The 13,278-nt window shown below is 38.0% G+C and overlaps 1 protein-coding gene across 1 annotated transcript in view; it reads left to right on the forward strand.

The window, feature by feature from the left end:
- The window catches only part of PDE10A (phosphodiesterase 10A), a 270,323-nt gene that overhangs the window by 230,862 nt on the left and 26,183 nt on the right, over window positions 1-13,278 (forward strand). Inside the window, exon 18 of the mRNA XM_057490292.1 lies at window positions 907-1,079. Within this exon, the coding sequence (XP_057346275.1) occupies window positions 907-1,079 (173 nt within the window). The remainder of the gene's footprint in view (window positions 1-906; window positions 1,080-13,278) is intronic.

Raw genomic sequence — 13,278 nt, forward strand, 5'->3', positions numbered from 1 at the left:
TAATTTTAAGTTTTTAATGTATTTTATCAGCAAATATAGCTTAGGACAAGTGAAACAAAGTCAATTTTAGTAAGACAATATTGATTAATATCCTAATTATTAAAAACTAATTGATGAACCCACAAATTGAATGCATCTCAATTATCTGAATCCTTTTTGTTTGAACAAAAGTGGCTCATTTTTATCTCAACACAAACAAAAAACTCTCAGGGAAAGAAATTACTGTGAAAGTTTGAAAAAGACTCATATACAGAAGACTAATTCTGAGATAACAGAATCCAAATGATCAGTGTTTTGGTCTTATTTGACCTACCAGGTCCTGTCTCCCATGAGCACAGGAGAGAAGATGGGCCCTAGAGTTGTGCACCTCAGTGATTTGTGTTTTATGTAGTGTTCTTGCCTCTAAGGAGATTTTTAATATGCCTAAATAAACTTTATTTTGAGGTGTGGGACCTGTGCTTCTAGGATACAATAAAGGAGGTTATTATTCATTAGGCTTGCCAAAGTGGACAGGCTGTGGGTGACTTTGGAAGTTCATTAATTTCCACCATAATGTAAAAATTATTGAAGTTTGTAATTAGTTTAAGAGAAAAAGTCTTTACTTTTATATTTTACATTTTTCCAGTCCTTACTTGAAATATCCAAAAACCAGTTGTGTTTAGATCACTGGGGTTTTGTGGTAATAAGTGATGTGACTGTAGTTTAAATAGTTCATTTAAGTGGTAGCTTCCTTGTAGCTTAAAGAGAAACTGAAATATTAAATTCTCTAGTCATTCCAAACTATCCCAAAACCTGTCATTTGTATGCCAAATGCCATTAACTGACTGTATTGTTTCAAATAACTGAAAATATAAGATTAGAGCTTGTGCTTGTTATTGGTGGTGTTTATTTGTATTTTTTCCATAGTTGGAAGGGCACAATATCTTCTCCACCCTGAGCTCCAGTGAATATGAGCAGGTGCTTGAGATCATCCGCAAAGCCATCATTGCCACAGACCTTGCTTTGTACTTTGGAAACAGGAAACAGTTGGAAGAGATGTACCAGACTGGATCGCTAAACCTTAATAATCAATCGCATAGGTAAAAATATTTTTTCAAAGTTTAGAAGCCCAGGGAGTGCTATCTGGAATACATTTATATTTAAAAACAGAAATGCAATTTGGCATAAATTGATACTTGACAGAAGAAATGTAAACACAAGTATATGTTTTTCTGTTGTTTTATGTGCACTTTATATTTACTTGAGATATTTCATTATTCAACAAAATTGCTGACAATTTGTTGTGAGGATGATTAAAACAATATGGATTGGGATTTGAATTGGTCACCAAGAATGGGTGCTTTTAAAGGGAAGTTGTTTCCCAAGAGGCCTCTCCTTGAAGTTTTGAGTCCTGTGTTTGGTTTTTGGTCTCATAGACTCTGAAAATGGGTTTATTCTTCAGAATCCAAGTCCTAACTAACTAAGCTAATGTGATTGATGTATAAAACTAAACTCCATTTTATGATCTACACACACAAAATCCAGTTAGAAGCATCAGAATATTGACATTGATGTAGTCAGAATCATTTAGGAAGCCAAGTGGCAATCAAAAGTTTGTTTCATGAACGTGGAGTCGGAGCCAAGAGAGTAGATAACTTGAATGTTCAAATGGCTTCAAGTTACATAGTCAGATTCCTTCTTTCTGAGAAGGCTTGTCTTGCCTAACGGATTCAGAAATATGTCAGGTGCATTCATTGTGAACCTGTCCACCCATCTGCACATTAGATCTCAGTCCACTGGCTAAGCCACCTCTTCCTCCTCTCAGTTTGTAGGTTGTTACCACTGGCTGTGTTACTAGGACTTTCCTTTTGCCATTTCCATGTCTGACCAAGTCCGTCTTAAGTGATGGCATCTTTAGCTTCAGATTTGGGAACAATTTGTTTACTGGCTCTATTCTAGTCTTGCTGACCTTGGGTCTTTTCTTTGTTCAGATGCTTTGCATACCTCCTCTCTGATCCATTAAGTACTGATCATAACATTTCTTTCTAGAGGAGTCTGTTTTCAAGATCTTAGAAGCAATTCAGTCACGTACTACAAACACAAAACATTGGGTTTCCAAATGACTATAGACAAGGCTTGCTCTTTATGAATATGGTATCTATATGACATAATGATATCCATGCCTTTGTTTAAGCAGCATTGTTTATTTGTGATTCATTTTACCTTCAGACAGGGGAAGATCCAGATTTGCACAGCTTGAACTCTACACAATTTTGGATACTTTCTTTAAGGAAAACAAAGATAACTTATTTTCACATAGGGCAGTCTGAGCACACAGCCAGGGCCCTCCAAGGTCTCGGAAGGGGTGTCTTGAGGGCCAGGAAGGTCCTTCCCGTCATGCCTTCCTCTGCCTGCGTCCACAGGGGTGAGCATGACTTAGAATCTCCATGTCCCTGCCCACAACAGGTTTGGTGTAATTTTGAACTAAGACTTGAAGCAACAGCTGTTTGTTCATAGTTCTTTTTCTTACAGCAGTTATAAAACCGGGGATATATACCCCGGAGTATCCTTTTGCTTGCCAAAACCCAGGTGCATACATTTCTTTTTTGTTTTTTGTTATAAATAAGAGTCGTGTATCTAGTATCAAGTTTCTCACATATGGTTTTAGCAAAATGATTGCAGTAATACTGACTTTCTATACATAGGATACTTAAAAATTAAGTTGCAAATTAGATTTGGTACTTAATGCATATACATATGTGTTAGTGGTATATACTGTATAGTTATGTATAATTACATAGTTTTTGACAGTTAATTTTAAAGGTAATGAATGTTTGTTTTAACAATTCAAAAAGTGCAAAGGTATATGCAAGGAAAGGATAATACTGTGGTCTTCTGTAGTCCAGTACCAATAACCTATGTGGTATAATATCATCCCATGCAGTTTTCTGGGCTTTTGAAGCATGAACATGTGTGTATGTGTCTGTACACAGTACATATACACAGGTATAATTTCTACTTTCTCCTTTTTTTTAAACAACATTATATCAGATGCATTCCTCTTAATTAAATAATATGGTATAGTATGAGTATTGTATAAAAGTTTATTAAACCTTTCCCGTATTGATGGTCAGATGTTTCTAGAATTTTGCATTATAAATAATGCTGAAATAAACTCTTGCTTATATAGTCTTACCTGCTGATCCTTTAAAAATATGTATCATACACCATATGGTGCTAGAAAGTTATACACATATTAACTTTTCTAAAAGAACTGTAGAAATTCACACTCCTCCTAACATATGGTGAAAACTGTTTCCAGTTAAATATGCTGTTCTCTGAGCTCACTGCATTAAATATCTGTCCATGTTTATTTACTGTTTCTACTTCTATATATTTGATCATAACTTATGCATATTTTTTGTTGAATTACTTTTTTGTAAATGAGTTTGCATTCTATATTTTTGGTAAGGATAGTAAAATTTTCTCCATTATATGTTCCAAACATATTCTTTAGGTGATTTCCAAAAATTTTATTTGGATTTTCTTTTGACCACAAGAAATTTAATTTCATGAGGCCAAATCTGTCATGTGTTTCTATCAAATCTGTTTCCTGGCTTTCTTAAAGAGGCCTCCCTATCCTAACAGAAACACAGATAGTACTTAAATTTCTTTTTGTGTATTTTTATAGTTTTAATTTTTATAGGTAGATCTTATTCTTTTGGAGTTATATTTTTTTATGAACATAACATTATTTCTTCCTGTTGGGTTGAATCATTGCCATTTTATTAATAATCCATTTTTTCCATGGAATCGAATTTAAGTTTTCATATAAGCTGGATTTATTCTTTGGACTCATTAAGCCATTTAAATGCTCATTATCTAATCTTCAGCTGTGATCATACTGTTTTGGTTACTGTAACTGTGTTGAAATTTATCATACATGCATGATAAGATAATCTTCACCTTTCATTGACTTTCCAAAAATTTCATGGAAATTTTTACTTAGTAAATGTATTTTATATAAGAAAATTTTCAAATTTACAGAAAAGTTATTTCTGTACTTTGAAATACTCAAATGTACACTCATCACACCCATTACCTACATTCAAAATTGTTAACGTTTTACCCCATTTTCTTTGTGTTTTGTTTTTGTCACTGTGCCATACCCATGTAAATTATAAGCATCATGAACCTTGATCACCTTCATCATGAATACTTAAAAAGAAAAAGAATGTTCTGTTGTCAGGCTTATTTTCAATTAAAAATATCCCATTGGCATTTTGATTGCAGTTATATTATGCCTGTTTCTTCCCATAGAAATGAAAAGTGTATTGTCTTATCCAAAAAGCACTGGCTTGTCTCTTAGCCTTGAGTTGCTCACACGGTTCTTGTTGCTTTCCTGGCACAGTTGTATGGGTTCTGTAGATTTTATCACCTATGAATGTATTTTCCCCATTTTTAACTGGAAATACAATTTCCAGTATAAGTAAAGTTATGAATTAATATATATATATCTCACAGTTGTATGGGTTCTGTAGATTTTATCACCTATGAATGTATTTTCCCCATTTTTTTTTAAAAATAATTATTTTTTATTGAAGGGTAGTTGACGCACAGTATTACATTACATTAGTTTCAAGTGTACAACACAGTGGTAGAACATTTATATACATAATTCTAGGTTCCAGATATCACCCTACCAAGCTGTTCAAATATCTTGACTATATTCCTTATGCTATACATTACATCCCGGTTACTTATTTATTTTACCATTGGAAGTCTGTCCTTTTTTTTTTTTTTTTTTTTTTTTTTGTGAGGGCATCTCTCATATTTATTGATCAAATGGTTGTTAACGACAATAAAATTCTGTATAGGGGAGTCAATGCTCAATGCACAATCATTAATCCACCCCAAGCCTAATTTTCGTCAGTCTCCAATCTTCTGAGGCATAACAAACAAGTTCTTACATGTAGAACAAATTCTTACATAATGAATAAGTTACATAGTGAACAGTACAAGGGCAGTCATCACAGAAACTTTCAGTTTTGCTCATGCATTATGAACTATAAACAGTCAGTTCAAATATGAATATTCATTTGGTTTTTATACTTGATTTATATGTGGATACCACATTTCTCCCTTTATTATTCTTATTTTTAATAAAATGCTGAAGTGGTAGGTAGATACAAGATAAAGGTAGAAAACATAGTTTAGTGTTGTAAGAGAGCAAATGTAGATGATCAGGTGTGTGCCTGTAGACTATGTGTTAATCCAAGCTAGACCAGGGCAATAAAACATCCACGTATGCAGAAGATTTCTCTCAGAACAGGGGGGGTGAGGTTCTAAGCCTCACCTCTGTTGATCCCCAGTTTCTCACCTGATGGCCCCCCTGCGACTGTGCCTGTCTTAGGTTGTTCCTCCCTTGAGGAATCTTACCCGTCTCTGGCTAACCAGTCATCTTCCGGGGCCATACAGGGAAATGTGAAGTTGGTAAGTGAGAGGGAAGCCTTATTGTTTGAAAAGGTTAGCTTTTTACTTCTTTGCATATTTATGCCCTGTGGCTTCTATGTCCAGCATTTGTCTTGAGGTATCTTTACCACTTGGAAGAATTATGATACTCGGTAAATTTGATATGAGGCACGAATTCTATTTAAGGGTTGTAATTAGGAAGGAAGAAGAAAAGCTATAGAAGTAGCAGGCGGAAGAAAACATGGGAAGATTGATTATTTCTTTGACATATCTTCTTAGAGTAAATTCAGCATATATAGGTTTTAAGCTACTACTTAAATTGCGCACACACATTAACATAATAGGAGTATAGTTACATAACCAAAGCATATCTGTAATTACCAGCCATCTCCAGTGAAACCAAGAAAACCAGTTAGGCACCTTAGGCATTTGTGAAAACTTATCTATGATATGGTGGATATTGTCCAACTGAACTTGAACAGTCTGAGAGAAATCAGACAAATTAAAACAACCCATTCCTGGGGACTGTTCACATGCCATATGTTCTTTTAACAGTAAATAGTCTGTAGTTGTAAGACTTTGGAGCGCTACAATTTGCACTTCTCCAAATTCTTGGTTGAGTTCCAACAGTATAGATCCAGTCAAATTTGTTGTTTTACTGTATGCACAGGCCAGCTTAGATACCTCCTTCCTCATTCCCATGGCAAGTCCAGGAGCTGGTGGGATGAGTGCATCTACAGCTATAGCAGTGCGTGGATCTTGTTGGGGTTTTTTGATGATCATATTCTGGCATGAGTCTTCCAGAGAGTGCTGATGTTGGAAGCTCTTTTCCATATTGTATCTTAGTTCATTTTCAGGGTAGCCCAATTAGGCTTTGATCCTCTGTATAAACACAAACAGACCCTTTGCCTACACTTTTATATGCCCTTTATACCCTTGTGTAGAACTCGTTGGAGGTTACCACACAGGAACTGCCCTTTTTTTTTTTGCTATCACTAATCTACACTTACATGACGAATATTATGTTTACTAGGCTCTCCCCTATACCAGGTCTCCTCTATAAACCCCTTTACAGTCACTGTCCATCAGCATAGCAAAATGTTGTAGAATCACTACTTGCCTTCTCTGTGTTGTACAGCCCTCCCTTTTCTCCTGCCCCCCCATGCATGTTAATCTTAATACCCCCCTACTTCTCCCACCCTTATCCCTCCCTACCCACCCATCCTCCCCAGTCCCTTTCCCTTTGGTACCTGTTAGTCCATTCTTGAGTTCTGTGATTCTGCTGCTGTTTTGTTCCTTCAGTTTTTCCTTTGTTCTTATATTCCACAGATAAGTGAAATCATTTGGTATTTCTCTTTCTCCGCTTGGCTTGTTTCACTGAGCATAATACCCTCCAGCTCCATCCATGTTGCTGCAAATGGTTGGATTTGCCCTTTTCTTATGGCTGAGTAGTATTCCATTGTGTATATGTACCACATCTTCTTTATCCATTCATCTATTGATGGACATTTAGGTTGCTTCCAATTCTTGGCTATTGTAAATAGTGCTGCAATAAACATTGGGGTGCATCTGTCTTTCTCAAACTTGATTGCTGCGTTCTTAGGGTAAATTCCTAGGAGTGGAATTCCTGGGTCAAATGGTAAGTCTGTTTTGAGCATTTTGATGTACCTCCATACTGCTTTCCACAATGGTTGAACTAACTTACATTCCCACCAGCAGTGTAGGAGGGTTCCCCTTTCTCCACAGCCTCGCCAACATTTGTTGTTGTTTGTCTTTTGGATGGCAGCCATCCTTACTGGTGTGAGGTGATACCTCATTGTAGTTTTAATTTGCATTTCTCTGATAATTAGCGATGTGGAGCATCTTTTCATGTGTCTGTTGGCCATCTGTATTTCTTTTTTGGAGAACTGTCTGTTCAGTTCCTCTGCCCATTTTTTAATTGGGTTATTTGTTTTTTGTTTATTGAGGTGTGTGAGCTCCTTATATATTCTGGACGTCAAGCCTTTATCGGATGTGTCATTTTCAAATATATTCTCCCATACTGTAGGGATCCTTCTTGTTCTATTGATGGTGACTTTTGCTGTACAGAAGCTTTTCAGCTTAATATAGTCCCACTTACTCATTTTTGCTGTTGTTTTCCTTGCGCGGGGAGATATGTTCAAGAAGAGGTCACTCATGTTTATGTCTAAGAGGTTTTTGCCTATATTTTCTTCCAAGAGTTTAATGGTTTCATGACTTACATTCAGGTCTTTGATCCATTTTGAGTTTACTTTTGTATATGGGGTTAGACAATGGTCCAGTTTCATTCTCCTACATGTAGCTGTCCAGTTTTGCCAGCACCACCTGTTGAAGAGACTGTCATTTCGCCATTGTATGTCCATGGCTCCTTTATCAAATATTAATTGACCATATATGTCTGGGTTAATGTCTGGATTCTCTAGTCTGTTCCATTGGTCTGTGGCTCTGCTCTTGTGCCAGTACCAAATTGTCTTGATTACTGTGGCTTTATAGTAGAGCTTGAAGTTGGGGAGTGAGATCCCCCCTACTTTATTCTTCTTTCTCAGGATTGCTTTGGCTATTCGGGGTCTTTGGTGTTTCCATATGAATTTTTGAATTATTTGTTCCAGTTCATTGAAGAATGTTGCTGGTAGTTTCATAGGGATTGCATCAAATCTGTATATTGCTTTGGGCAGGATGGCCATTTTAACGATATTAATTCTTCCTAGCCACGAGCATGGGATGAGTTTCCATCTGTTAGTGTCCCCTTTAATTTCTCTTAAGAGTGACTTGTAGTTTTCAGAGTATAAGTCTTTCACTTCTTTGGTTAGGTTTATTCCTAGGTATTTTATTTTTTTTGATGCAATTGTGAATGGAGTTGTTTTCCTGATTTCTCTTTCTATTGGTTCATTGTTAGTATATAGGAAAGCCACAGATTTCTGTGTGTTGATTTTGTATCCTGCAACTTTGCTGTATTCCGATATCAGTTCTAGTAGTTTTGGAGTGGAGTCTTTAGGGTTTTTTATGTACAGTATCATGTCATCTGCAAATAGTGACAGTTTAACTTCTTCTTTACCAATCTGGATTCCTTGTATTTCTTTATTTTGTCTGATTGCCGTGGCCAGGACCTCCAGTACTATGTTAAATAACAGTGGAGAGAGTGGGCATCCCTGTCTAGTTCTCGATCTCAGCGGAAATGCTTTCAGCTTCTCGCTGTTCAATATAATGTTGGCTGTGGGTTTATCATAGATGGCCTTTATTATGTTGAGGTACTTGCCCTCTATTCCCATTTTGCTGAGAGTTTTTAACATGAATGGATGTTGAACTTTGTCAAATGCTTTTTCAGCATCTATGGAGATGATCATGTGGTTTTTGTCTTTCTTTTCGTTGATGTGGTGGATGATGTTGATGGACTTTCGAATGTTGTACCATCCTTGCATCCCTGGGATGAATCCCACTTGGTCATGGTGTATGATCCTTTTGATGTATTTCTGAATTCGGTTTGCTAATATTTTGTTGAGTATTTTTGCATCTACGTTCATCAGGGATATTGGTCTGTAGTTTTCTTTTTTGGTTGGGTCTTTGCCTGGTTTTGGTATTAGGGTGATGTTAGCTTCATAGAATGAGTTTGGGAGTATCCCTTCCTCCTCTATTTTTTGGAAAACTTTAAGGAGAATGGGTATTATGTCTTCCCTGTATGTCTGATAAAATTCCGAGGTAAATCCATCTGGCCCGGGGGTTTTGTTCTTTGGAAGTTTTTTGATTACCGCTTCAATTTCGTTGCTGGTAATTGGCCTGTTTAGATTTTCTGTTTCTTCGTGGGTCAATCTTGGAAGGTTGTATTTTTCTAGGAAGTTGTCCGTTTCTCCTAGGTTTCCCAGCTTGTTAGCATATAGGTTTTCATAGTATTCTCCAATAATTCTTTGCATTTCCGTGGGGTCCGTCGTGATTTTTCCTTTCTCGTTTCTGATACTGTTGATTTGTGTTGACTCTCTTTTCTTCTTAATAAGTCTGGCTAGAGGCTTATCTATTTTGTTTATTTTCTCGAAGAACCAGCTCTTGGTTTCATTGATTTTTGCTATTGTTTTATTCTTCTCAATTTTATTTATTTCTTCTCTGATCTTTATTATGTCCCTCCTTCTGCTGACCTTAGGCCTCATCTGTTCTTCTTTTTCCAATTTCGATAATTGTGACATTAGACCATTCATTTGGGATTGCTCTTCCTTTTTTAAATATGCTTGGATTGCTATATACTTTCCTCTTAAGACTGCTTTTGCTGTGTCCCACAGAAGTTGGGGCTTAGTGTTGTTGTTGTCATTTGTTTCCATATATTGCTGGATCTCCATTTTGATTTGGTCATTGATCCATTGATTATTTAGGAGCGTGTTGTTAAGCCTCCATGTGTTCGTGAGCCTCTTTGCTTTCTTTGTACAGTTTATTTCTAGTTTTATGCCTTTGTGGTCTGAAAAGTTGGTTGGTAGGATTTCAATCTTTTGGAATTTTCTGAGGCTCTTTTTGTGGCCTAGTATGTGGTCTATTCTGGAGAATGTTCCATGTGCACTTGAGAAGAATGTATATCCCGCTGCTTTTGGATGTAGAGTTCTATAGATGTCTATTAGGTCCATCTGCTCTACTGTGTTGTTCAGTGCTTCCGTGTCCTTACTTATTTTCTGCCCGGTGGATCTATCCTTTGGGGTGCGTGATGTGTTGAAGTCTCCTAGAATGAATGCACTGCAGTCTATATCCCCCTTTAGTTCTGTTAGTATTTGTTTCACATATGCTGGTGCTCCTGTGTTGGGTGCAAATATATTTAGAATGGTTATATCCTCTTGTTTGACTGAGCCCTTTATCATTATGTAGTGTCCTTCTTTATCTCTTGTTACTTTCTTTGTTTTGAAGTCTATTTTGTCTGATATTAGTACTGCAACCCCTGCTTTCTTCTCACTGTTGTTTGCTTGAAATATGTTTTTCCATCCCTTGACTTTTAGTCTGTACATGTCTTTGGGTTTGAGGTGAGTTTCTTGTAAGCAGCATATAGATGGGTCTTGCTTTTTTATCCATTCTGTTACTCTGTGTCTTTTGATTGGTGCATTCAACCCATTAACATTTAGGGTGACTATTGAAAGATATGTACTTATTGCCATTGCCGGCTTTAAATTCGTGGTTACCAAAGGTTCAAGGTTAGCCTCTTTAGTATCTTACTGCCTAACTTAGCTCGCTTTTTAGCTGTTATATACACTGTCTGGAGATTCTTTTCTTCTCTCCCTTCTTGTTCCTCCTCCTCGATTCTTCATATGTTGGGTGTTTTGTGCTGTGCTCTTTCTAGGAGTGCTCCCATCTAGAGCAGTCCCTGTAAGATGTTCTGTAGAGGTGGTTTGTGGAAATTAAATTCCCTCAGCTTTTGTTTGTCTGGGAATTGTTTAATCCCACCGTCATATTTGAATGATAGTCGTGCTGGATACAGTATCCTTGCTTCAAGGCCCTTCTGTTTCATTGTATTAAATATATCATGCCATTCTCTTCTGGCCTGTGGGGTTTCTGTTGAGAAATCTGATGTTAGCCTGATGGGTTTCCCTTTATAGGTGACCTTTTTCTCTCTAGCTGCCTTTAAAACTCTTTCCTTGTCCTTGATCTTTGCCATTTTAATTATTATGTGTCTTGGTGTTGCCCTTCTTGGATCCTTTCTGTTGGGGGTTCTGTGTATTTCCGTGGTCTGTTCGATTACTTCCTCCCCCAGTGTGGGGAAGTTTTCAGCAATTATTTCTTCTAAGATACTTTCCATCTCTTTTCCTCTCTCTTCTTCTTCTGGGACCCCTATAATACGGATATTGTTCCTTTTGGATTGGTCACACAGTTCTCTTAATATTGTTTCATTCCTGGAGATCCTTTTGTCTCTCTCTATGTCAGCTTCTATGCGTTCCTGTTCTCTGATTTCAATTCCATCAATGGCCTCTTGCATTCTATCCATTCTGCTTATAAACCCTTCCAGAGTTTGTTTCATTTCTGCGATCTCCTTTATGGCATCTGTGATCTCCCTCCGGACTTCATCCCATTTCTCTTGCGTATTTCTCTGCATCTCTGTCAGCATGTTTATGATTCTTATTTTGAATTCTTTTTCAGGGAGACTGGTTAGGTCTGTCTCCTTCTCTGGTGTTGTCTCTGTGATCTTTGTCTGCCTGTAGCTTTGCCTTTTCATGGTGATAGGAATAGTCTGCAGAACTGGGACGAGTGACAGCTGGAAGGACTTCCTTTCTTGTTGGTTTGTGGCCCTCCTCTCCTGAGAGAACAGCGACCTCTAGTGGCTTGTGCTGTGCAGCTGCGTGCAGACAGGGTTTCTGCTTCCTGCCCGGCTGCTATGGAGTTAATCTCCGCTGTTGCTGTGGGCGTGGCCTAGCTCGGGCAGCTACTCCAAAATGGTGGAGTCGCGTTGGAGCAGGAGCTGCTGGGAGGCTATTTATCTCCGTAAGGGGCCTGCCTGCTCCCTGCAGCCCAGGGGTTAGGGTGCCCAGAGATCCCGGATTCCCTACCTCTGGATTAAGTGACCCGCCCTGCCCCTTTAAGACTTCCAAAAAGCACCCGCCAAAACAAAAGAACGCCCACAAAAAAAAAAAAAAAGAAAAAAAAATTTTTTTAATTAAAAAAAAAAAAAGTTTTTAATTAAAAAAAAAAAAAAGGTGGTCGTTCGTTTTAATTTATTCTCCGGTGCCAGCCTCAGGCCTCTGCTCACCCGTCTTTCTGCCCTGTTTCCCTAGTATTAGGGTCCCTATCCCTTTAAGACTTCCAAAAAGCGCTCGCCAGAACAAAACAGCAAAAAATCAAAAAAAAAATGGTCGCGTGCTTTTCTTATGTCCTCTGTCGCCCAGCCTCCAGTGCCTGCTCACTGTTCTTGCTGCCCTGTTTTCCTAGTATCGAGGGCCCTGCACTCTGGCCCGGATGGCTGGGGCTGGGTGTTCGGCAGTCCTGGGCTCCGTCTCCCTCCCGCTCTGCCTGCTCTTCTCCCGCCAGGAGCTGGGGGGAGGGGCGCTCGGCTCCCGCGGGGCCGGGGCTTGTATCTTACCCCCTTCGCGAGGCGCTGGGTTCTCTCAGGTGCGGATGTGGTCTGGATATTGTCCTGTGTCCTCTGGTCTTTATTCTAGGAAGGGTTGTCTTTGTTATATTTTCATAGATATATGTTGTTTTGGGAGGAGATTTCCGCTGCTCTACTCACGCCGCCATCTTCCGCCCCTCCCACTGTATTTTCCCCATTTTTAACTGGAAATACAATTTCCAGTATAAGTAAAGTTATGAATTAATATATATATATCTCAATTTTGCTTCATGTGTTTAGATACTTTGCTATTCAGTGCTTACACATTTCCATTTGCTGTGTCTGCTCAGTGATTTACCCTCTAATCAATATGAAATGAATTCTCCTTTCTTTCTGGTAATACTTCTTCCCTTAAAGTTTTCTGGGTCTAATAACCACACCAGGCTCTATTATGCTTACTAGTGGCATATCATATTCTTTTCCAGTCAGCCTATCTGCAGCTTTATATTTAAAGTGTGTCTTGTAACTGGCAATAGTTAAGACTTGAGTTTACTGCTTTTTAATGGACTGTCCAGCCCATTTGCATTTCATCTAACTGTATTTATGGTAGTTTTCTTACCTTATTTGTTTTTTCTCCTTAACCCCTTTGTTCTTTGTCCCTCCTTTTCTTGCCCTTATTCAAGTTCATTGATGATGTTTCCTTCAGTGTTCTGTTCCATATCTTCTGTTGACTTTTATTGCTACAACTCTTCATATTTTCAAGTGGTTGCCCTTGAGTTTGCAGTCTGCATTTCTATTAGTAC

Source organism: Manis pentadactyla, chromosome 12 (assembly GCF_030020395.1).
Source record: "Manis pentadactyla isolate mManPen7 chromosome 12, mManPen7.hap1, whole genome shotgun sequence".
In the NCBI taxonomy this organism is placed as follows: domain Eukaryota; kingdom Metazoa; phylum Chordata; class Mammalia; order Pholidota; family Manidae; genus Manis; species Manis pentadactyla.